General features: G+C 35.3%; 1 protein-coding gene across 2 annotated transcripts in view; it reads right to left on the bottom strand.

The window, feature by feature from the left end:
• DZIP3 (DAZ interacting zinc finger protein 3) overlaps positions 1-27,420 on the bottom strand; it is a 96,943-nt gene that overhangs the window by 61,541 nt on the left and 7,982 nt on the right. For both annotated transcript variants that reach the window (XM_008065385.2, XM_021716198.1), the window contains exons 2-10: positions 25,294-25,397; positions 22,455-22,524; positions 19,501-19,656; positions 17,557-17,673; positions 12,630-12,710; positions 10,572-10,696; positions 7,340-7,454; positions 3,601-3,720; positions 2,272-2,373 (exon numbers count right to left, since the gene is read on the bottom strand). In XM_008065385.2, coding sequence (XP_008063576.1) covers positions 2,272-2,373; positions 3,601-3,720; positions 7,340-7,454; positions 10,572-10,696; positions 12,630-12,710; positions 17,557-17,673; positions 19,501-19,656; positions 22,455-22,524; positions 25,294-25,325 — 918 coding nt within the window. In that variant the 5' untranslated portion in view covers positions 25,326-25,397. The remainder of the gene's footprint in view (positions 1-2,271; positions 2,374-3,600; positions 3,721-7,339; positions 7,455-10,571; positions 10,697-12,629; positions 12,711-17,556; positions 17,674-19,500; positions 19,657-22,454; positions 22,525-25,293; positions 25,398-27,420) is intronic.

Here is a 27,420-nt window from a genome sequence, read left to right as displayed (position 1 = left end):
TCAGAGATTACTATGCACACCTATATGGAAACAAACTTGATAACCTAAATGAAATGGAGGACTTTCTGACATCACACAACCTCCCCAGGTTGAAACAAGAAGACATTGAGACACTAAATAGACCAATAACTACCCAGGAAATTGACTCTGTCATAAGAAAACTACCTACAAAAAAAGCCAGGGACTGGATGGCTTTCCAGTAGAATTCTACAAAATGTACAAGGAGGAGCTGATATCAATCCTATTAAAAGTATTCCAGGCAATTGAGAAAGATGGAATTCTCCCTAAATCATTTTACGACGCTAACATCACACTGATACCCAAACGGGGTAAAGATCCAACAAAAAAGAGAACTACAGGCCAATATCTCTTATGAACATAGATGCAAAATCCTCAACAAGATTCTCGCAAATTGGATCCAAAAACACATCTCAAAAATCATCCACCATGACCAAGTAGGCTTCATCCCCGGGATGCAGGGCTAGTTCAACATCTGCAAGACCGTAAATGTAATTAAATACATTAAGAGATGTAAAAACAAGAACCACATGATTATATCATTAGATGCAGAAATAGTTTTTGTTAAAATCCAGCATCCCTTCTTGATTAAAACCCTCAAACACCTAGGTATAGAAGGAACACACTTCAAAATAGTAAGTGCCATCTACGATAAACCCACAGCTAGCACATTGCTAAGTGGACAGAAACTGGAAACATTTCCCATGAAAACTGGAACAAAACAAGCCTGCCCACTCTCACTCCTCTTGTTCAACATTGTACTGGAAGTCCTAACTGGAGCAATTAGACAATAGAAGAAAATCAGAGTATCCAAATAGGAAAAGAGGAAGTCAAGTTATCCCTCTTTGCTGACGATATGATCCTATACCTTGAAAATCCAAGAGAATCTGTCAAAAACCTGCTTGCACTGATAAAGGACTACGGCAAAGTCTCAGGGTACAAAATAAATGTGCAAAAGACAGTTGCATTCTTATACACCAAAAACAAGCAGACAGAGAAGCAAATAAAAAGCAAAATTCCATTCACAATAGTCACACACACAAAATTGAAATACCATGGCATCTTGCTAACTAGAAGTGAAAGACCTTTACAATGAGAACTACAAAACACTGTTCAAGGAAATCCAAGAAGACACAAACAAATGGAAAAATAGTCCATGCTCATGAATAAGAAGAATCAACATTAAGATGTTCATCCCACCAAAGGCAATCTACAGATTCAATGCAATACCCATTAAATTACCAACATCATTCCTCTCAGAACTGGAAATGACAATACAGAAGTTCATATGGAAGCATAAATGACCATGAATAGACAAAACAATCCTTAGCAAAAGAAACAAAGCAGGAGGTATCACACCTCCAGACCTCAAACTTTACTGTAAGACTACAAAAATCAAAACAGCCTGGTACTGTACAAGATATATGGGCAGCCAACAGACACATGAAAAAGTGCTCAGCCTCACTCACCATCAGAGAAATGCAAATCAAAACCACACTGAGATACCACCTAACCCCAGTAGAAATGGCCATCATTAATAAAACAAACAACAACATATGCTGGCGAGGATGCGGAGAAAAAGGATTGCTTTTAACTGCTGTTGGGAATGCAAACTAGTGCAACCTCTTTGGAAGACAGTGTGGCAATTTCTGAAAGAACTAGAAATTGACCTTCCATATGACCCAGCAATCCCCCTATTGGGAATATACCCGGAAGAACTCAAGTCATTCTACCAAAAATGCACATTCATGGTTGCTGTAGCTCTATTCACAATAGCAAAAACATGGAACCAACCATGCTGCCCATCAAAGCTGGACTGTAAAATTTATCCTCGTTTTTCTCCACCTCTTAAACAGAAATTATCCCTAAAATTGTATAATTATTATTTTTGTGTTTATTAAGCAATCTTAGTCATTAATTTTATGTCCTTTATATGTATACCTGCAACAGTATTTTTTAGTCTCAAGAGTATAAACTTCTAAAGGGAAAGGAACAAACTGATAGAAATCACTAAGCAAAACAACTAGTCTACAAAGAACTGTTTAATAAACGAGGATGATGATGAATAAATAGTGGTGGGAGAATAAGTATCAGAGCGAATTGGGAAAAAACAAAAGAAGAAGTGGAAAAAAGAAAAAAAAAAGGAAGTAAAAAGAAAGATATGAACAGGAAAAAATGAAGGCAAAGAGGAAAAACAAGGAAAGGGTAAAGAAAGAAACTCTATAAGTAAAGCTTTAAGAAGGTATACAATACCTGATCATTTTCACCTGGGTATTTTAAATTCTTGAACTTTTTCCAGCAAATTTTATGGAAATAAATACAGCAACTTTTACTGCACATTAATTGAAAAAATCCCTGGAAAAAAATAAAAGTAAGCTGTTAATAAGGAAATAGTAATTTAGGTAGATATGGAAAATACCACCTTAAGTCACTTTAAAAATTATTCTATAACTAGATGAATTTTCCATGGAATTCAAAATTTATCAACAAGATCACCAAATAACTCTATAAGCCATTTTTATATCATTAAAGATAGTAAAATTAGAACACTAAAACAAGTCAATAATTTGAACAATATTTTCCAATATGCTATGCAAAAAAAGTATCAGAAAACAAGCGAGTGACCTTTGTAGAGGAACATGCTATCTACCCTCTTCATCTCCATTTTTACATTCCTCTTCTCCTCCAGTATCAAATTCATACTATTATTCCCTGAATCTCGTCTGTTACCAAACATGAGAACTCAGATTTGCTGTCTTGTGATAGTTAGCTCCTGAGTTACTACTGCATTATCCCAGGGTATAGATTTCTTGTCCTTCCCAGTGTGCCCTCCCTAGAAATGATTTTCCTACTTCCTTTAAATTTTGCTTTGATGACAAAAATCTAAATATGTGCTCAGAACTTTTTGCTTCTACATGCTGTTCATTTGATTAGAATCCTGAAGTATTTCTGGGTAACCTTAGGACCATATCACCTAAACCAATATCAAACATGTCTAGCCTTAAGCACTGCATCTCACCAGTCTCAATTTCCAATCTCTGTCTTAATGAACAGATCTTGGCCTTCTCCTTCTCCCCGCCTACCCCATTTACTGTACAACTGAGACTTCAGTTATCTTATGGAAATTGTTGTCTAATTTGCACTGACAGGCACATCTTCTATCCTATCTTGTGATTTTACAAAGTATCAGAAGTATTCTGATTGCTGAATTTCTTCAAATCAGGGCAGTTTACAATTTCCCTGTCAAAGCCCATATAAGAGATAATGATCACTTATTTGTAACATAATTCCTGTAGAGTGATAGCCCTTCTCCTTAGTAAAATGCTACTATTCTCAATCTCTAACATTCACATCTTACAAAAATCTTAACAAAACCAATTTATTCTTTTACAACTCAAATATAAATAATTCCTTGCTCACTTTGAATCTAAGTTCTTAGAAATAGTCAAATAACTTCTCAACTACTTTGCCATTAATAATTAAACTAAACACCCTTTAAATAATACTTTAATACATGATACAATTTTATCTATTTAATTTTTAATCACATTTTTTAAAAACTCAATTAGTTGATTACAGTACCTTATAACTGGTGTTCTTTAAAATGTCAGCTTCACAAGATCGCTCACAATCTAGATAACTACAAATGGTCTGCTTCATTATATTACTCTCAGTTGTCTTGATAAAATTGTTAAGAATATGCTAGATTTTAAAAACAAAAATAATTCTTAATAATAATAAATTCCACTTTTAATGTTTTACCTCAATAAACATATCCATACCCAATCCCTTTTTGAAGGATTTGCATATATGCATATATTTTTAAATACTAATAAAACATATCCCTCATTCAAAGTAAACAACGTGTGGAAAGGCACAAAAGCAGAATTTCTTACTGAATAATATAGAGAAAGGAGAGAAGTATCATGTTTTAAGATATACTTCTCTTTAGCATCCTAACCCATAGCAGAACACCTGGAATATTCCTATCAAGAATGAATTGCTCTAATATATACACACAGAGATACCATAAATCACTGGACTCCAGGCAAGTCTTTGCTGAAACTGGCTCCTAAGGATACCATGTTGGCAGTGGAACTACTGTAGTGGTGAAATATGTAACTCACCACAATAATAGGCAAAAGTATGGTTCAGAAGCATGTTTCTTATGTCCAAGACTTACAAATTGGAATATAATTTCTCATTTAAAAATGCTTATTAAATGTAGGTGGAATATGTTATCAGGTCTAAGTGATTAGACAAGGTCCTTTATACTTATCCTTTAGAGGAACAGTATTACTAAATTTCAAATAGCATTACTGCTAATAAACTGAGGGTATAATACATGATAAATACCCTCTATAAATTATGTCATGATATCAGCCTTATGCAAAAAGATGAAGTTGAGAAAATTTCCCAGAAAGTAGAACAAAAAGAAAAAATATAAAACATATAAAAGAAATAAGAAACTTAGACTCAGTAAAGCATCTGAATAATAAGTTATTCAGAAAGAAAAAGAGAAAATTAAGAAGATATTATCAAATATGTAAAACAGAAAATGTCCCAAAACAAACAAAACAAAAAACAAGCTCAGAACACACTTGGACATACATAATATCCTTAAAAATTCTCAGAAATAAAAAAAATGAAACAGTCATACAAAAAGGTTAAAAATCAGAATGACATCAGATTTCTCAAAAGTAATATTAGAAGCCAGAAGATAACAGAAAAATACTTTAAAAAATTTATTCTACCTACAATTCTGTGCCCAGGTAGGATATGAATAAAGTATAAAAAGTTAAATTATTTTGAGACTTGAAGTGTCTCGAAAATTTTTCCTCCCAAACATCACACTTTTATAAGCTGCTGGAGGAGCTGCACCATCAAAACAAGGATGTAACACTTCTAAAAAGAGGAAAATGTGATTTCAGAGAAACAGAGGATTCTACATAGAAAGAAGCTAGAAAAAATCCACAGGATGAGAATGAAGGGACACCCTAAGGCCAATTTAATAAAAACTTATAACTACTGGTAGAATAAGGGAAGGAAAGTGGGTATGTGTGTGGGTGAGTGGGGGCCCAGTAAGGAGGGTGTATAAAAGAGCTAAAGCCTCATCTTCCACAGTGAAGAAGCAAAAGATAATACCTAAAATAAAGAAAAATTTTAAATAGCAGTATTGATTTTTAAATAGGTAAATACTGAAGAAAAATGCCTAGAAAGTCAGAAAAAATTACCTCTAGAAAGCTGAATTTCAGTCAGAGATGACAGAGCAGGGGCTCTTAATTATTAAGTCTGTTAATATTATTTGGCAAATTGCATGTGTGTATTTCTTTGCATTAAAAAATTTCACTTAAAAAGTTGAATAATAAAGAAAAGAAAGATATTTTCAAAGGAGGAAGAAAAAGAATAAAACAGTCAAGCCCAAACAGGAACTGCTTTAGATAGGTAGAAGTTTAATGCTTTAAAAATATGTAAAATTATTACTTTATTTATTTTTTATTTTTATTTTTATTTTTTTGAGTTGGAGTCTCACTCTGTCTCCCAGACTGGAGTGCAGTGGCCGCTCCCAGCCACCGCAGCCTCGACCTGCTGGGCTCCGGCGATCCTTTCGCTTCAGCCTTCCAAGTTGCTGGAATTACAGGCATGCGCTACCATGCCCGGCTGATTTTTTGATTTATTGTAGAGATGAGGTCTCACTGCCCAGGCGGGTCTCGAACCCACGGGCTCAGGCAATCCACTCACCTCAGCCTCCCAAAGGCGCGGGATTACAGGCTGAGCCACCGAGCCCGGCTTAAAATTATTACTTTAGCAAGTCAAAGTTAAAAGTCATATGATTATCTTAACAATGGTAAAAGCTGCCTGTGTATTCTACTGATTACTTGGATTGGTATATTAAAATATTCCACTGTGATTGGGAATTTATTTCTCCTTTCAATTCTGACAAACTTTGTCCCATATATTTTTGAGGCTATATTACTAAGTATATGCAAATATTGAGCTATTATAAACTTCCTGGAAAATTAAACTTTGTATTTTTATAAAATATTTCTTTTTTGGGAAATGCTTTTAGCCATAAATTCAACTAGAATATAAGGAATCAAAAAGATTTAAAGCAAAAGTTTGAAAAAAGATGTCATTCAAACATTAACCAAGAAAAACCTGTGTAGCTATTATTATATTTAACACATTTTTTTAGATTAGAAAATATAGATTATTTATAAACTAAATTAGAGAGAGAAAAAGAGGAGATTCACCTCCCCAAGGCAAGGGAGGGAGCCAAAGTCAGGAAACATGGCCTGGCCATAGCTCAAAGAGTACATTGCCACACCACAGCTTAGCAAGGCAATGGCTGCAATGGCCTAGCAATGGTAGTGGCAATGGCCTATATTAAACAAATTTAAACGAGACACATATGGCTAAACAGATTGGGTAAAAGTTACCCAAAGTGTAAAGAATACCCAAAAGATATGGGTAAATGGAAACTCTGAAGAATATAAAATTGTACAAACTATCTGAGAGGAAATATAGAGATATATAACTACTTTATAAGTATGTGAACAACTGCTTCACATTTCTTCCTTTAGAAATTTATTCTAATGGAATGATATAAGAAATATGCAAAGATCACTTTACATAAGAATGAAAAGCTGGAATGTTTAGAATAAACTAAATGTCCAATATTAGGAGCTGGTTGAGAAAATTAAAGCACAGTTACATAATGGACTATGTAAAAATCACATTGTAATAATAATCTACTGAGAAATTAAAAATACTATATATTTCTAGACAACAAATAAATGTGTTATATCGTCATACCAATTTAGTAAAAGTAAAGGTATGAGTGTTTATACGTGTGTGTGTCTGCAAAGATATAAATGAAAATGCTAACCATGGTTCCTCCACTTGAAGAGATATGAATGTTTTTCACTTTTATCTTTGGGCATTTTTATATTTTCCAAGATTTCTGAACTAAGCATTTAGTATTTTGTAATTTAAATCAACAATAATATAATGATAAGTATAATTAGAAAAAAAGAAGTTAGCTATTTCATTTGGCTCTAACAATGCAAAATACTCATCTAATATGGCTAATTTACCTAATTTGAAAATGCTGGCACTGCTACCTCACTTCTCTCTTCCTGTTGAATCATACATTCCATACTACGTAATACAATCAAAGTTGTTTCTTACATAAAAAGTTAATTGCCCAATAAAGTAATGTGCTTGCTACAGAATATGACATAGTTGGTTCATACTTTATCAAAGATAACCCTGATTAATCACAAATGAAATAATTTCTTAAATTTCTCAATTTTCTTACTTCAAAAGTTGTAGATAAATCCTTATCTTCTGTGGGATCAATGTCAAACCAATGATCATTTGGATCTCCAATTTCCTGTAAGCTTTTATGAAATTCTAGCAGTCCTCCATTACATCTGCAAGGCATTTTAAAATAAGATTAGTTTGAATGGAACTGTGGAATTGGATGGTTAACCAATGAGACAACAAGTAATCCATTTTTTTGTGCTAAGTAGGATGGTGATAACCTCTGGCATGCTACAGAAATACAAATACTAGGTCTCTCACCTGTGGTAGATTGGGACGAAACACAGGTGGAAGGGGAGGCACTAGATTATGTAGTAGCTCAAGCTTGAACAGTATGGGGGCCATGGTAATTAAAGGGATTGTAGAGTTGGTTGGCTTTTGTTAACTGTCTTGGAGGCCTTGAAGAAAGAGAATGACAGGCAGAAGTCAGCCAACTATTAACTCAGGACACACTGTCAAAGCCAGTAGGCCTCTATGGCAGCATTTAAAGAGACCCTCAACTCCTAGAGGCAAAAAGATAATCTGTGCTGAAAATAAGGCCCAGATTTAATTGTAAAGTGGAAAAAACTGCAAATGATACTAAAAGCACAGCTTCAGCAATACTATCAACTCAGGACACACTGTGAAAGCTAGAAGGTCTCTATGGTAACATTTAAAGAAACCTCAACTCCTCTAGACAGAGTGCAGGCTATGATGAAAATGAGGCCCAGTATTTAATCATAAGGATAGAACAACTGCAAAGGAGACGAAAACACAGCCTCCACAAAACTGCTATGCTAAAATCAGAGACTTGATAGGAAATAAGTGGATCCTGAGATCTGAAATGAGGATATTTAGGAAAATGTGCTTGGAAACACTGAATCTCTAAACTCCCCCTGAACCCTCTGGCTGGTGAAGACCTCTTCCTTGCTACAGGAGAGCAGCTTACTTCTACTTAGAGACTGTGTAAAAATATTATCTGAGATGCATGTTTCAAAAGATGATACCTTCTTCTTCAAGATGCTCCCCTACCTCTACTCACTGCCTTTAGACCAAATAAAGTGAGGGTCAAGTGGAAAGCCAAGGGAGAAAACAGAATCTACCCAGGAGGAAAGTTTATTCATCATAAGAAGGGTAGAACCTGACTAGGATGTACTGGCAGGGAAATGTGTGGGAGTGGATCTTAAAAGTGCTGAACCAAAGATAAACACAGGCTGGATAGGGATGGGTACATGATAAGCAACAACTGCTCCTTCATTCAAGATTCTCCTTCCTAGCTAGGATACCTGAAGCCAGTCCTCACATGCTGCTGAGAAGGTTCCATGAAACTTGGACAGAATGATGGTCTTACTGTAAGCGAGGCAGAAATGCTGAAAATTTATTGGCAGGATAACTGAGGGAGTTGAGAATGTTAGAATGAACTTACTATGTAAAAACACAGAACCCACCAGTAGACAATGTTCCTGGAAAGGCTCAGAGAACAGTTCATTCATTAATACAGTCGCAAATACAGAGTGAAAAGGCACCAGTGTATTTGAGGAGCTCAGTGGTGGCTACAGGCCAGGATGATAGTAATGATGCAGCCATACAATTAAGCATTCTAGTGTCAATAATCTGAAAAATGAATTATCTCCAAGAGATAATTATCTCTAAGAGAACAAAAAGCAGTTTTCATATCTGGGGAAGAACAGCTCAGGTTGTGCTAATTCTCTTACTTTGTCATAGTAAAGTCTGAGGAATTTTGATCATCTTGACATTCTGCTGGCATCATGCTGCTCAGACCTAGTGAACAGGAAGTGAGATGTCTTCTGGGTACCCTAATAGTAAACAAGCATGCAGGAGTATGGGAGATAAATGTTACAAAGAATCAGGGAACTACCTCATAGGTCACACTTGTAGGGATCCAATGGTTTGACTCAACAGTAATCCTTCATAAGAGTTTGCCCAAGTGAACTTTCTTCACTTATGCTTCAGATGTCAGTTGAACAGTATTTCCCCAGGGAGACTTCTGATTCCCAGAACCAGACTGGGGCTCCAGTAAAGACTTTTGCTGTTCATTCTATTTTCCTTCACAGCTCTTTATCACACTTCCTAATTGACAATTTTATGATTTATTATTTAATTAATGTCTATATCCTTCACTATACTTTCAGTAACATGAGGACAGGGACTATTTTGTAAACCATTTTATCTCTGACACCTAACGCAGTCTCTGTAATATAAGAGACGTTTAATAAATAAAAAGAATGAATGATGCTACAAATGGTTAAGGATCTCCATATAGAAAGTAAACAGATAATCCATATAGGTTCCTCTATATAATTTTACCTTCTTAAAATATGTAGTACCCAATACTACCAAAACTCAGCATGTGGACCCATTCAATTCTTTATAAGTTCATTTATACCTTAAAAAACTATTCCATGAAATAATGTCTTTTGCAGCAACATGGATGGTACTAAAGACTATCAGTTCTAAGAGAAGTAATGCAAGAACAGAAAACCAAATGCTGCGTGCTCTCATTTACAAGTGGGAGCTAAACGAAGGAACTGTAAAGGCATATAGAATGGCATAATGAACACTGAAGACTCAGAAGGGGGAGGGGAGGGATGAAAAATCACCTAACAGATACAATGTGCACAGATAGAGGTGGAAGGTACACTTAAAGTCTGGACTTTTTCACTACTATAGGATGCATCCATGTAGTCTACTAGAGGATGCATCCATGTAACCAAAAATGATTTGGCCCCCCCAAAGCCATTTAAATAAAGATTAAGAAAAAAAAACTACTCTAAATCAGTGGTGATAATACTAATAACTCTAATCATCACTTATTTATTAAGTACAGTATTTTTGTGTCCTAGGCACTGTGTTAGTCACCTGCAACATCCTTATGAAGTGAACACTATTATTAATCCCATTTTAGACATAAGAAAAAAATATATAAGGCTTAACAACATTAAGTTTCCTTGGGTAAGTGATAGAAAATGCTTCTGAACCCAGGTCTCTCAGATTCCAACTTCCTAATATCAATGCTAGTCTGCCTCCTGTTGCCATGGCCTCTTAAGTTTGATATCTAATATTCTCAAATGCACTGAGAAAATTATTATCTGTAGGAACAGATAAAAAGAAAAAACAAACCAGTAGGCACAAATATCATTTTCCCTGGTATACTGTGCATAATTAGTTCCCATTTCACAACGGTGAAAGGTGACAGACAGGATCTACTCATTAATTAAAATTCTCACCTTTTCTGAGCACATCGAAGTAAACCACGTCCAAAATAGACTAAAGACATAAAGTTTTCACAAATTTCATTGTCTTGGATCACCATCTTCATCACCAGAAATTTATTCTCAGCATCTGTATAATCCTGTAGTAACATAAAACTAGGTTTGGCTAATGTGACAGAATTTTTTTTCTCTTTTACTATAAACAATTATTTCCCAAACGCAGCCTGTAATTCCGCGCTTTGAAAGGCTGAGGTGAGACCTACTTGGGCAACTTGGCAAGACCTCACCTCTACAATAAATCAAAAATTAGTCAGGCGTGGTAGCGCGCACCTGCAGTTCCAGCTACTTGGAAGGCTGAGGAGGAAGGATCGCCGGAGCCCAGCAGGTTGAGGCTCCAGTGGCTGGGAGTGACCACTGCACTCCAGTCTGGGTGACAGAGTGAGACTCCAAATCAAAAAAAAAAAAAAATCCAGTCATCAAGTCATTTATTTATCTTTCTAATCCTAGCATCTTTGTATGTGATCACAAAGATCATGTAGAAAGTGTTTGAAAGATTTTATTTACAAACACATTTAAGATCTTCTTTATCTAATATTTCAAAGTGAAAGTTAAAACAATTTTTGTATCTAAAACTGGCAATAAGCCGGGCTCGGTGGCTCAGCCTGTAATCCCACACCTTGGGAGGCTGAGGTGAGTGGATTGCCTGAGCCCGAGAGTTCGAGACCCGCCTGGGCAACTTGGCGAGACCTCATCTCTACAATAAATTTAAAACATCAGCCGGGCATGGTAGCGCATCCCTGTAATTCCGGTTACTCGGAAGGCTGAGGTGGAAGGATCACCGGAGCCCAGCAGGTTGAGGCTCCAGTGGCCGGGAGTGACCACTGCACTCCAGTCTGGGTAACAGAGTGAGACTCCAACTCAAAAAAAAAAAAAAAAACAACAAAAACTTGGCAATTAGCCAGGCACGGCAGTACATGCCTATAGTTCCAGCTACTCAGGAGATTGAGGCAGGAGGATCACTTGAGCCTAGGATTTCTAGTCTAGCCTAGGCAACATAGCAAGACCCTCTCTTAAATAAATACATACATACTTTTATACATACATAAAAAAACTGGCAGATATTACGAGCCAAAATAAGAGCTTTTCTGATGACTATTAGAGCACAATTCTTTATCATTATTCCTAGTTAGAGCACATTTCTTCATAATTTTTCAAACAGAAAATAAGTGACCATAGATATAGTCTCTTTCAAGGATGCACCATCTTAATCATAAACAATGTAAGTTAGGAAGTAAAAATCAAAGTCTGTTCTAATAGATGCTTCAGTTATAATTAATAAAACAAGCATAATGTCTTCAGTCTCTCTGGGGGGGAAAAAGTCAGAAAAATGCTGCACGGCCTTGCTTTAAAATATTCTCATCACACTAAATAACTAATATGACATGAAATTATTTAAAATATAAATATTTCAGTTTAGGTACTTATAAATTCTACTTTACCTAATTAACAAGTCATATTTATATACTTCATGTGAAACCAAGTGAAGATATATATTTGGAAAGAAAAATGTTTAAAAAAAGTTACAAAAAAATATAAGAAATCATTAAAAATCAGAAAGAGTTAAGTTCAAAAGAATGCTTAGAAATTATCTAGTTAATTTTCATATTTTTACTTATTTGTACTTCTGTTTATTCAACAAAGAATTTAAGGCAAAGCTCATATTTTACAAAAAGGGTAAGATTAAAACCAGAGAGATTAAATTACACTAGAAAATGGATTAAATATAAATGTGAAAGAAGCTAAACAATTTTCTATTTACATAAATGGTAAGCATTTTAAAAGATAAAGCTATAATAATTGAAAGTATAAGATAATATTAATAGTTACTTTTATTAGTATTTTTAATTTCTCAATATAATCTTTGGCATAATTACTCTAGATTATAAATATATAACAGAAAAGTCACTAAATGGTTTCAGTTTTTAAAGAATTTTTAAAAATAATTTTATTTGCTAAAGTGAAGTCACTGTATATTAAAAGATTTATAACAAGCAAATAACACATGCTACATACGTCTTTCTTTCCTCTTTCAGTGAGTGCTACCCCATATAAAAATAATAATGTCAAATAATAACCAATATTCATCTGGTGTGCCTAAAAAGAAAAAAATGTTAATTGGTTATTTAGACTAATATATTTTTCAATACAACAAGCTTAATTAAATATCATAGGCTTATTTAATAATTATTAAAAATAGTAAAAATTATTAAATTATCAATCATCTAATAATAACTATAGAGAATGTATTTTAGGTGTATTTGATAATGTGATCCAGAAAAAGAAACAGGTTAATAATCTCAAAATAAAACATTAAAATTCGATTAAAGAAAATGAGAGTAAATGCCATCAAAATTTGTTATGTTGAACTTTTCAAAAATTCTCCCTTTCTCTCATGTAATATTTTAAGAATCAAGAACACATTAGATAATAACACAATGAACACCGAAGTCTCTATCATTCACCTTAAAAAAATACAATGATCTCTTAAATCAAAATCCTTTACTCTCCCCACATGGGTTTTGTTGTAACAGTAGAAACATAAAGCTATCACTTCAATGAAAAAATCAAAATGTGAACATTTCTTTCATTTAAAAATTGTCTATGAAAAATTACTGAGAACAAGATAAAGTAAGGATCAGGGAATGTGTAGAAGGAGAGCGGTGGGTATGACCATAAAGGCTACATAAGAGAGATTTCTGTGGGGATGGAATAGTTCTTTAACCTTGGTTGTAGCAGTGGTTAACACAAATAAATATACACTTGTGATAAAATGGCATAGAAATATATACTCCTGTGAATTAAAAAGTTAACATAGCTGGCCTGAAGTTATTATCTTTATTAAGGTGTACTTGCAAGGCTGATACTGGCTGGTGTCTGGAAACTTGAATTTTGGCTCACTGTGCCTAGACTATTTGCACAAACAATGTGATTTATGCTGAGAGTTTCTTTTAGAAGTCTACAATTTTGATACATGCTAGGCAGAGGGTACCTAGATGACCAATCCCCAGTAAAAACGTTGAGCACTGAATCTCTATTGGGTTTCCCTGGGCAGAAACATTACACATGTAGCTACAGTAACTCCTCATGGGAGAAAGAAAATATAAAGAAGTATGCAGATAAATTCCTTCAGATTCTGCCTGTCTTTCCCTTGTGACCTACTATGTATCTTTACTATATCATTTTAATAAATCTTAGCTATAACTATAAGCTGAGTCCAGTTCTAGCAAATCTCTGAACCTAAGGGTGGTCTTGGAGACACCACCATTGTACCAATGTCAACTTCCTGGTTTTGATATGTATAGTACTGTAATAATATGAGAAGTAACTACTGGGGGAAACTGCGTGATGGGTACACCAGGACCTCTCTGTACTTTTATATTGTACAGTTGTAACTTCTGTGAATCTATAAGTATCCCAAAAGTTAAAAAATTGTCTATGGAGAAAAATATTATTATCCATTCTATCTGTGATGGTTAATTTTATGCATCAACTTGACTGGCTACAGGGTACCCAGATTAAACACTGTTTCTGAGTATTATTGGCATCTAAGCATGCCATGCAGTGAGCTCATTGCTTGGTAACAATGGCAGATCATTTGACTTCTCAGCCTCCATAACCACATGAGCTAATTCCTCATAATAAATCACACATGTATACATATATATTCCTTTATAACAAATCATAGGGGGGTGTGTGTGTGTGTGTAAATAAAACATGTCTGTGAGAGTGTTTCCAGATGAAATTAGGCCTTGAATAAGTGCACTCACTAGATTGTACTCCCCAATATGGATGGGCATCATCCAATACATTGATGGCCTGGATGGAACAAAAGGTGGAGGAAAAAAGAATTTGTCCCTTTTGCTTTCTGCCTATTTGTTTGAGCTGGGACATCTTATCTCACCTTCTCCTGCACTCAAACTGGGATTTACACCCATTGGTTCCCCTAGTTCTTAGGCCTTTGGAATTGGGCTGAATTATACCACCAGTTTGTCTGAGTCTCCAGCTTGCAGAAGTGTAACCATAGAATCAGTTCAATCTGGTTCAACTTTGTTAGTAACAAATTGACAAGTTGTATTTCAGTAAAACAGACCTCTAGGTTGCAAGTCATATAACATGAGCATACCCAGATGAACCAGTGTGCCTCATTCATGACCCTGGAGCCAGCAATATGGATAAGTCACAGGTAGAACCAAAGTACTTGGATGAAGGATACATTACCATCCCTCTTTGCATGACCCAATCGAATTGTGCCTCACTGCATTTTTCTATCTCCCCAATAGTTACTTCTGCCAATAAAATTTGCCCCCAGATGACCAGCTCCATGAGACAGATTTAAGTGTTGCTGCCTACTGTCTCCTTGCCAGTTAACTGGCAATAAAGCTTTTTCTTTTCTCAGAAGCTGATACCATTTATTGGCTTCTATGCATGTCATGCAGTGAGCTCATTGCTTGGTAACAATGGCAGATCATGTGACTTCTCAGCCTCCATAATCACATGAGCTAATTCCTCATAATAATCACACATGTACACATACATATTCCTTTATAATAAATTGCAGATGTGTGTGTGTGTGTAAATAAAACATAAACTGGTTTGGTTTCTTGAAGAACCCTGAACTTCTCTGCTCATAAGCTCTATACTGACTGAAGATTATAACCATCTTTTGTCATGTTAACTTTTTTCATTGAGATTGCCCTGTACCATAAACAAGATTTTTCCAAGTACATAGGATAATACATATCTATAGGATAAAAGCTTTCTTTTTATGCTGATATAACTGTATTCTCTAATCTTGCACAACTCTTCTAACCAATAGTATACAATTATGAGAAAACTGACTAGGGTTAAAAGTTTAGCTTCAAATTGGTTTCAGTGGAGATATACATGTGTCTGATCTCAATGGACTAAGTGAGTTTATGAACACAAACTCTTAACATCTGAATAGTTTCCATCTTAAAATTACCATCCTTGAAGAGGAAGTTTAATATCCTAGTTCAGACCATAGACTCTGGAGCCAAGACTACATGAATTGTTTCCTGACTTTACTACTTACTATCTGGTGACTTTAGCAAATTATTTACTCTCTCTGCCTCCGTTTCCTAACTACAAAATGGAAATAATAAGAAGAGGTACTTATGAAGGGTATATAAGCTACACCTTACAAAGTGCTTAGAACAGTGCCTGTCATACAGCAAACACTAAACTGTGAGCTATCATTTTGTAATTAAAAAAAAAAAAAAAAAACAATTTCATAAATAACCCAACAGGGCCTGTGGCTCACACAATTCTAAATAAAAACATTTTTGAGAACAGGTAAGATGCAGAACTGTGGTAGTGCAATAATCAGAAGGAAAAAACTCTGGAATTTAAAGATGTAATCAGTACATTTCTAACCTAAAGCCCCTGCCTTTTCCTGCCTACTTTACTCTCAGTATCAATGATCATTCCAAGTACCGGAACCAAATGAATGGAGATGCTATTGGCAACTGCACTCTGTTCCCCTTCCCACACTCACACAGGCCACTGCTGTCTCCTATAAGGTTGTCTGCCCCTTTTTGGTGGCCTTGAGGCAAGAGAGAGCCATTTGGACACTGTCGACTGCTTTGATCATGACAATTTCAGTTCTGCTCACAAGCACTACCAAGGAAGAGAACTCACTCATTTCTAAGTCTATGACTCATCTTTGAAGTAATGTCTAAGTAGAGAAGGCTAAGCAATGAGCAACTGGTAAGTTTGGTTTTATATTGATTTGTTTCACTGTCTGGCAATCTAGTCAGTGGGAAAAATAGGAAGCCTGCAATATCCCAGAAGTACTTGAGATTACAAAATACAGTCCCCCTTTTGTTTCTGCTGGAGTCAAATCTATCTAGAATCTCCTTTAGAGTGGCGTACAGCATCCTTTAGAACACTAATACTTAGAATCCTAAATAAGGATTATTGTTCTACCTGCTTGTATATCACTATAATATGTCTTTGGTTTTTCTGATGCCTGAGTAGTCCTTTTTGAAGATAACCTTAATTTATCTTTTTAAGTGTATGCAACACTTAGATGACTTTACTAATCCAAGTTATGCAAAAAATTTATTTTTTCTTTTAATGTCCTGTATTATCGAGTCTAACTTTTGATGACATTTTTTCCTCATATTGTTTAATAGAAATTTCAACTTTCAGAAGTACAGAAATATCAAAGGAGAGAGAAGTTGTTTAATAATTGGGGTTTAAAAACACGGAATAGAATTTTTTATTCTTTTTTAAAATTAATAAAAATTATATATATTTATCATATACAACATGGTGTTTTGAAATATGTATACATTGGAGAATGACTAATTCAAGCTAGTTAATACATGTATTTCCTTACATATTTATAATTTTTATAGCAAGAAAAAAACTCTTCTTAGCAACTTTCAAGAAGACAATATATTGCTATTAACTATAGTCTCTGTGCTATACACAATAGACCTCTTGAACTCATTCCTCCTATCTAACTGAAATTTTGTATCCTCTGACCAACATATCCTCAACTCACATCCCCCACCCCAGACACTGGTAACCAACTTCTATCTCTACTTCTGTGAGTTCAACTTTTTTGGATTCCACATACTAGTGACATTATACAGTATCTGTCTTTCTACCTGGCTTATTAAACTTTATGACTCTCCATTTCTAATTGGGAAAGCCTATTTCTATTAGTTTAAGTTTCTCTTAAGATGAACAATTTTGTGACGGGGAAGGGGATTAGAAGAGGCACATTACAAATTTATGTTAGAAAGTAAAAGACACAGGGAGGCTATAAATGTACACGTACCCTTCCTCCAGAGGTAGAAGAGGAAAGTACCAACTAGCCTACGTTTTGAAATAAGTATGTATTTGCTGTTTTCTCATTGAAAAAGGTTGACCAAGTCCATTATTGCAAACTTTCAAAAAGAAAATACTTAACAGTATAATTAGTAGCCTGAATGTTCCTAAGCGCTGCTTCCAGCTGTGTTATCAAGAAACGTAAAGTCAAAGCAGGAACAACTTCCTCCCCATTCTGGCTGTTAGCTGCAACTTCTCTCTATGGAAAATAATTTAGTTAAAAATGTATTTAAGTTAGAACAACTATCTACATATATTTATATTATACAAATAATACATGCTCATTGTAGAAAATTTGGAAAATAGAGATAAAGTTTTTATTTTAAATCCACACCACCCAGATACATTGTTCTCATATTTGTTTGTTTTTAAGTAGTCTGACAAATCTCCTTTGTAACTATTTCTTCAAAACACTAAAATATATTCTCATGCCAGCCAAGACATTGGTGGCATTCACACCTTCTTTAGAGGAAAGAGGACATCCCACTTCATTCTCATGTCTTCTATTCTCTAGCAGAGTTAAAATCGTCCTTCTAGCCCTGAATCTGTGGTAAACAGGAATGCTGGCATTAATACCATACAAGGGCAAGCCATCTTACACTGCAGTCTGATTGGTACTGCACTGATATGTGCTTTATTATGTGCTAGTTCTTTATGGCTGAAATGAAAGAAAAAACTATGCTGCTTTGTTCCCACAATTGTTTGGCTTAAATTATAGAACATTATCTGTTTAATGACATATAATCTATTTAGAAAATTTAATCTACACTAATTTTTTTTTTTTTGAGTCGGAGTCTCACTCCATAGCCCAGGTTGGACTGCAGTGGCATGCTTACAGCCACCCCAGCATCAACCTGCCGGACTCTGGGGATCCTTCTGCCTCAGCCTTCCAAGTAGCTGGAACTACAGGTACGCACTACCACAGCAGACTAATTTTTTATTTATTGTAGAGAGGAGGTCTCACCAAGTTGTCCAGGCTGGTCTTGAACCCAAGGTCTTGAACCCACAGGCTCAGGCAATCCAATAGGCCTCCCAAAGGCCTATACTTTCTTAACTTGGTTTCTAGTATACACTTTCCTGTTTTCTCCTAGCTAACAAGATACTTTGTTTCAGTCTCCCCAGAAGCCAGTCTAAAGAATTTTTACTCTATCAATACACATTCCCTAGAAGAGCAATCTACTATATTTTTAAGTAGTGTCTACACACTAACAGTTTCCAAATTTTTATTTCCAGCCAAGAACTACCACTTGAATTCCAGACTCACATCCAACCATTTATTCACAATATCTCAATATCTCTTGAATTTGAGTAGGCATATAAAACATAATACTGAAGAAGTTCCTTCTCTATCAAATAGACTAGATTGTTTCAGGTTAGTCTTCTCAGTGAGACCAACTAAAACAAGACAATAGGCCGGGCTCGGTGGCTTAGCCTGTAATCCCAGAATTTTGGGAGGCCAAGGCGAGTGGATTGGTTGAGCCCGTGGGTTTGAGACCAGCCCGGGCAACTTGGCAAGACCTCCTCTCTATGAAAATCAAAAATTAGCCGGGTGTGGTAGCGCATGCCTGTAGTTCTGACTTGGAGGGCTGAGGCAGAGGGATCGCTGGAGCCCAGCAGGCCAACGCCGGGGTGGCAGTGAGTGTGCCACTGTACTCCAGCCTGGGCAACAGAGTGAGACTCCAACTCAAAAACAAAACAAAACAAAACCAGAAAATATATAAAAACTACTTATCTGAAAGCAATGGAAAGCTACCAAGGCACTGAAAATCTCTGGTGCCAACACATAAGAAAGACAGGAGGCCCAGAGACATTAAACTGACTTTTGGAGCCACTTTTCTTCTTAGAGCAATTGCTATATATTTAGTTTTGAAAAGTCTCAGTGAAGTTGGATACCAAAGCCATTTAAAAGAAGATGGAGATTTCAAGACCTTAGCTACACTGTGTGGTTTAAAAAAAATAAATTAAAATAAAAAGTCATATACAGAGAATTGTACTTCTACCCCCTCAGAACAAATTATAATATTACCTGCATAGTTTGGAAGGAAAAATCTTCTTGTAAGAACTTCTTAATGTGAGGAACCACACCTTTTGGTAGGGTACTAATAACATTTAATAACTTCTTCACTTCTAATAGTAGGTTAACAGCTACAAGATCAGTAGGTATGTCCTTTTCCTGTTTGTCCTAGAAGACATTACTCGTTAAAAATATATACAATTATATATATTTCCATTTATCCTAATACTGAAAACACCAAAGTATTACAAAAGGAACAAAGCACTTACTGTGTGCAGATCACAGGACAGGACTCCAGAAAATCCAAGTAAGTATAATAAATGTTCTCTGTTGTCAAGGAACTTATAATATTACATAGATTATTCTACATAATATGAAAACTATATGTGAGTGCTTTTTACATTATGTGACTGATGCTTTAGCCACTAAATAACACAGCCCTTCAAAAATGAAGAGTTTTAATTGTCAGTAAAATAGTAAATTGAGACTCACCATCTCAATTCAGTCAGAGTGGAATAAATAGTGATAATCTTGGAACTTCAAGAATTGATTCTTAGACTTTACAAGACCAGTGTTAATGATTCACTGATAACTATACAGTCATGTTCTGGTGGACTGTCTATTAAAATTAGTCATGAAGAACTAGTGGGCAACAGAGATGGATAAAGGATCTAGGACAGATGGATAAATGCCTTCCTTCAAATCTTAATAAGATACCAGAGCTCCTATACCTTATTGAAACTTTTGAAATAGGATTACATTGCTATTGGCCTTTGAAAATCAAAACAAACATCTTATTGCAGAAGCCACATAGAGCTTGAGTCACTGAAAATGACCTGGTGTGGGGTAACTCTTTGATTGTCAGGTACCTAACAGATGTAGAACTACACAGAAAAGTAACTAGGAACCAGTAGTGTCCACTGAAGGTCTATTTGCCCAATAACCCCTCCTGGGTTTGAGTGTTCAAGAATCCTCCAGCCACATCTATATCCAACAAATATACCTTAGATTTTACAGTTCTTCATATATGAAGATTATATATAAAGAAAAATGTTAACAGTTTACTAAATTGCTGTGAAGAGTGTTCACTATATTACTCACCGTACTACATGTGTTCATTGTACTATTCTTGTAACCTTTCTGTAGGTTTGAAATTTTTCAAAAAGTTAAAATAAAATTCCACAAAGTAACTAGAAAAATCTTTATAGAGTTAGAGCCTATCATACTCGATGATCAATCACAGAAACAAAGAACAGAGTACTACATGTTCTCACTCATAAGCAAACCTTGAACAATTATAATACTGTAAGAAAGGGATTGTAGTGGAAAACTGCTGGGGGGTGGGGGGGGGCACACCTCATCAACAAGGGTACCCGCATAAAGAGCATTTGTATACCTAACCCTGATTGTATAAATGTATCCCACATATTTAAAAATAAAAAACAAAATTACATGAAATATTTCAACTTAAAAAAAAAGAAAAAAATCTTTATAAAAATGATCACTTTAGAGGTACAAACATTTCAAATTAAAGGTTAATTATGCAGTCAAAAAAAACATTGCAGAGTCATCTGATACCAATGAGCAAATTTTACACAAGCAAGATTATGGCCTGAATAAAAAGTCTGCAACAGAAAATACTATAAGCTTCATGCCTATTAAATATTTATATATTATAAACACAAATTTTTTTAAGTTGGTTGTCAAAATATTTAATGCTTGATCAATTTTACAAAACTTGACTGAACATCTAAACAAAATTCAGGCCAAAGTGCCCACTTTCCTTGCTTTTCCCAATTCTGTATCCAGAAATGTCTTTTCTGGATCTAGTCCCTTGATTCTTGCCTTTGATCAATTATATAACCCTATGTACATTTGCACAAAGTGTATTTCTCCTTCAACATTTTTTACACTGGTAACCTCATGCTAGTGAATACTATGGTTATTTTATGTTTATATCTTTTCCCCTCCTAAATTATTAGATAATATTTGCAAACCTTATTAACAAGTGGGTATCATCATTATATAAAACTATGTGGAAGGTAAAAATTGCACTAACAAGAAACCAACAAACAAACATTTCTTCATCAATCTTTCACCAAATATAGTACTTACATAAATCTACTATACAGATTAATCTACCATAAAGTATACTGTCACTGGCAATAAAAGCTATATATTATGTATAATTCAGCATTATTCTCTTTCCTTTAGACCTAAAAGTTCTAACAAAGACGATAAAATAAAGAAGAAAACTTCAGAAACTCAGTAAACTTCTTACTAAATAAAATTCTGAATGTGTGTGTTTTCTTTATATGTATGTGTATGGTTTTCATTTTGTTTGAATTTTGCATTTAAAAGACAAATAAGGGATCGCTTAAAACTGATTGCTGGGAGTATCTAGGCAAGTCAACTGAATTTCTTACTAATTTTAAGTTATGGTTAGAATTGGTGTTTAAGCCGGGCTCGGTGGCGCAGCCTGTAATCCCGCGCCTTTGGAAGGCTGAGGTGAGTGGACTGCCTGAGCCCACGGGTTCGAGACCCGCCTGGGCAGCGAGACCTCATCTCTACAATAAATCAAAAAAATCAGCCGGGCGTGGTAGCGCATGCCTGTAATTCCGGTTACTTGGAAGACTGAGGCGGAAGGATCGCCGGAGCCCAGCAGGTCGAGGCTGCGGTGGCCGGGAGCGGCCACTGCACTCCAGTCTGGGTGACAGAGTGAGACTCCAACTCAAAAAAAAAAAAGAATTGGTGTTTAGAATGATTAGAATGATAACCTTGAGATACAGTATCAATCATCAAGGTAAGATTTAATTAAGACCACTTTACTTATTAAGGTAGAAAAGTCAACTCACCCAAAAAATGTTAACAGATAATTAAACAGACTAGATTTACCATTGTATTCTCATATATAACTAGTCATTATTAACTAACTAAAAGGTAATGAAAGTTGAATTTTCTCTTACCAGTTGATCAGATGATTTTTCTAGCTCATCCTTAGTTTCCTCTTCCTTTTGCTCCTCCACAGCAGAATCCCTATTTTAAATGAAAAAGACATATATTCACAGCATCTCCTCATGAAGGACACAATTAAATTGAAGCAGTAAAGAACCCGATAATTGAATTATTGTTTGAATTTTTAGAAGTGTAACTAAAGTGTATTAAAAACTGATAATGGTGGTAAGTGCCATATCTCTTTAGGGACTCAGATGAAAGAAAACAAATTAGGCCATTACCTTACCGGATAGTGGTACAGAAAACAACAAGCTGGTATAAAAAAAAAACCACCGTATCTTTAGTAGACATGTGATAGACCAAAATAATGGGAAAAAATTAACCTTACAGCACAGTTTCAAGGTAGAGAATAAAAGTCCTTGTGAAGGTTGGTGTTTTGTGTGTTTGTGTGTGTGAGTGTGTGTGTGTATGTGTGTGTATGAAGATAATACAGGTTAGGAAAAGATCTATCTTACACAGATCATTTTATTTTTTGTTTGGGGCTCCTATACTTACAATTATCCAATTTTCCAAAATAATTTTTTAATTGAGAGAAACAACATATTTAAAAGCTAATTAGTTAACTTGTTAAAAAGGAATAACTTGACAGGTTTTGCTTTTCACAGTGGCTCAAAAATGTGAACATATTACAGTGTTATATACTTAACTAAAAAATTTATTTACAAAAATATTTTTGCCTTCACACAGAGCCACATATAGAAATCATAATAAAGGAACCATACTATAGGTTCATATATGTTTTATATCATCTTCTTAATTTTTTACACTAAATAGAGATTAAACTGAGATGAGAAATTTATATAGATTTATTTACTCAGAATTGTACTTTATAAATCTTATCCTATTTTACATGTATGTATTCATTTAACAAGATAATCATTTATCATCCACTACATGCTAATTGATTTTGTCAGGGGAAACTGTGACAGATAAACAGTATAGTATTATCCACATTTCAATCTCCTAGTGAAAATTTTAAAAAAAGATGATTTACACACACACATGCAATATTTCACAATATGATTCTCAGTACTCTTTAAAGTGTCATGGTAAAGACAGACCCACTGACTGTCTTTTCCTCCACTTCTAAGCCTCATTCCAAAAACAAAACAGAATGCCACAAGGAACATCCTTGTGTTATCAAGTAATGTAAAATATTGAGCAGTGTTCTAAGTTTCAAGGTTTGAGAAAGAATAAAATGTTCTTAAATGTATATACTACTTGAAAACTCCATTTCTCAATCATTTACTCCTTAACTCAATAGTTCTCAGTCCCAGATACATATTAAAATCAACTGTGAAGCTTCTGAAACATCCAGATACCCCAACCTACTTCAGATCTTCTGAATCTCAAGTGTCAGTTGAGCTGCTATACTTTCTATGAGCTCCATAACAAATTTTGATGAGTAACTCCAACTAATCACCTCCTCCTCTGAAAGTAAACTCTCAGCAACACAGTTAAAATCCTTCTCAAGAATTAAGTACTTTTTCTTGCTGTTTCCCCAAACTACCTCTCATCCTCAGCTGCTTCTGCGGCCACCAAATTTCTTTAAAGATCAGTTCAAATGTCACTTCCTGAAAACTCACTCAAGCCTTTGTCTCTAATCATTGTTCCTTCATATAAATAGCCACAGCATCTCAAACATAATACTGAGGCAGTTTGTCTAAATTTGCTAGCCGGGCTCGGTGGCTCAGCCTGTAATCCCGTGCCTTTGGGAGGCTGAGGTGAGTGGATTGCCTGAGCCCGTGGGTTTTGAGACCCACCTGGGCAGCGAGACCTCATCTCTACAATAAATCAAAAAATCAGCTGGGTGTGGTAGCGCGCGCCTGTAGTTCCAGCTACTTGGAAGACTGAGGCGGAAGGATAGCTGGAGCCCAGCAGGTCGAGGCTGCGGTGGCTGGGAGTGGCCACTGCACTTCAGTCTGGGTGACAGAGTGAGACAGCAACTCAAAAAAATAAAATAAAAATAAAAATAAAACTATAATTGCTTTTTATTTCTCTTCCTACTGTAAGCTTTCTCTAAATGTACAAATTTTGTCTTAGTCTTTATTCCTAAAGCACCAAGGAGTCAGTAAATGCTTGAAAAGTAAATCAACAGGCCACACTCCTTATTATTTTTTATTTTATTTTATTTTTTGAGTTGGAGTCTCACTCTGTCGCCCAGACTGGACGGTCACCACAGCCTCCACCTGTTGGGCTCCGGTGATCCTTCCACCTCAGCCTTCCAAGTAGCTGGAACTACAGGAGTGCGCTACCACGCCCAGCTAAACTGCTTATTATTTCAAGGTTGGAGTTTAGTACTCTGTGGCAGAAGGTCAAACAGACTGACCTTGCCCTGGTTAGAGGGAACAGACTATCATTTGGCCTGGGCCCAACTGAACCACTTAGTAGGATCTTCTGCATTATGTTTAAATTATCCTCTATAAAGACTCACTTCATAAAGTTGTCATGAGGTTTATATGAGTTAACATTTGTAAAAACATTAAAAACAATACCCTAACATAAAGAAGTCTATGTAAGCACTGGTTAAATGATAAAATATTATTTTGGTGAGAATGTCCCAAGAGTAGCAAGGTATGGCACATTTATCAGTTCTTAGCTCCTTAGTGACAGTGTAATCCTTAATGAACTTTTCTAAAATTAGATTTCACCCAGTCTACATCAAAGTAACCAAACTGTCTTGAAGCATAGGGCATCTCATTCTCACTAGATTCCCAAGTTTATGTGGTAAAGACAAATGTGTCTTTGGAATACAACAAATGCAGTTGATTTTTGTCAACCTTACCTTACCTTACAAAAATCTCTTCAGGTAGAGAATCCATGATGCATAAGGTTCCTTTATAAAAATTTTATTCTAGTGCGCACAAGCTGACTTTTAATACCACTGTTTAAAGCTGTAAGGAAAATAGTATTTTTAACGAGAAGGTAGGAGAGTTACATTCTTTCTCCTCGCTATAAAAACAGCATATGATCATTACAGAAAATTTTGAAACTGCTCTATAAGAAGAAAATGAAACCAAACCACCCAAACATAATCACTACCTATACTTTAACATTATTTTTTTTCCAAGCATATTTTACCAATATGTAATGATACTGAATTAGGAAATGTTCTACCTCACGTTTTTCACCACTGAATGTTATATCAAAAGCATCTTTCATGTTATTTTATCCTCTTAGTAAACATTCTCAATGGCTATACAACAGTTGACTTGAATTTCCTTCACCAATTCTTTATAGTTGAACATTTTAATTTCCCCAGTTTTCTAATATAAATAATTAGCTCTGTGATAAACTCCACTGTCCATAAAAGTTTTTTCCACATTTATGACTATTTCCTTACAATAAATTCTTAAAAGTAAAATTAGTAGGTCAAAGACACAAACAGTTCAAGCCTCTTGGTATATACTGCTAAATGGCTTTCCAAAGGTTTGCACTGATTTATTTCCCATAGAGGCATGAGTTCCTATTTAACACAGTATTGAGTACTAAATGTTTTATTTTCTTTTAGTGTAAAATAACAAGCAGCCACCTTTACGCAAAATCATGATTCTATATCTACATAAAATAGGAGAGGATGGTTCAAATAACAATGAATATTGTGAACTTTTCCTGAAAGAAAAAATGGTTGAGGCAACACAAATTAAAACAGGCAGACTAGAGTATCATTAATATATCTATTTATTTATATAGCTTGCTATTTAATTAATCCAAGAACAACTCTTCTAAAATCAGTCCAAGTAAAAGAAGCCTAAGAACAAATCTCCAGAGTCCAGTGTACTCTGCTAGGCTGGCTTCCCTTTCTGATCCCATTCTAAGTCCAGAAAGTGTTAGAGCAAACATATGTAAAAACTATTGCCAGATATTGTGGGACAAAAGAAGAAATGACAGCAGGAGAAGAAAAAAGAAAGCAGCAGCAATAAATAAGCAAAACAGACCTAGATTGCTCTGCTGCAAAGCACAAGATTGGTTAAAGTTTATTTTGTGGTCTCTGGACTACTTATTTATCTTAGTAACTGGATTGCCAGTTTTTCTAATAGCATATTTAATACAAACCCATAAATTAGATCGGTACAGCTTTTCCAGGCCCATTACTAAAAGGTAATATTAAACCAAGAAAATATATTCAACAAGATTAACAGTAAGTCATCTATTAAGAATTTAGATTGTACTTACTCAAAGGAATATTGTTTTAATAAGGCCCTCACAAAAGCCAATTTAACACAAAGAGGAAGAAGTAACTATAGGACTTGAACCCTTGTAAGTCCTGCGGTATAAGTATCTCATTAGTTAACTTAGAAAAAGGGAGGGGGCAACTCAGTAAACTCAGACACAGAAAACTTCCCCTCTGATAAGCTCATCTGGTCAGTAGCTGTTTGCACAGGTCACAGTGAGGATGAAAAGAAAGGAGGAAAATCATCAGCTGACAAGGTAGAGAGGATGTATAAGCAATAGAAAAGTCTTGAGAGACAAGATTAAATCGCCAACAATTTGATGCTGATACCTCTTAATCAAAACACAAATGCACACACACACACACACACACACACACACACAAATTCCTTCTAAATGTCCTCATTTAAAACAGAGAGCTAGCAAGGCGTGGTGGCTCACACCTGTAATCCCAGCACTTTGAGAGGCTGAGGCAAGAGGACTGCATGAGCCCACAAGTTTGAGACCGGCCTGGGCAACTTGGCAAGACCTCAGCTTCACAATAGGTAAAAATTTAGCTGGGCATGCTGGTGCATGCCCGTGGCTCTGTCTACTTGGAAGGCTGAGGGAAGGATCGCCTGAGCCCAGCAAGTTGAGGCTGTGGTGGCCGTGAGAGTGCCACTGCACTTCAGCCTGGGCGACAAAGTGAGGCTCTGATTCAAAAAAAAAAAAAAGAAATAAAGAGCTTTTTTTTTTTTTTCCAGC

Source organism: Carlito syrichta, unplaced genomic scaffold (assembly GCF_000164805.1).
Source record: "Carlito syrichta isolate Samal-C Ts95f unplaced genomic scaffold, Tarsius_syrichta-2.0.1 Scaffold308266, whole genome shotgun sequence".
NCBI classification, from domain to species: domain Eukaryota; kingdom Metazoa; phylum Chordata; class Mammalia; order Primates; family Tarsiidae; genus Carlito; species Carlito syrichta.
This window is presented reverse-complemented; position numbering and strand designations above follow the sequence as displayed.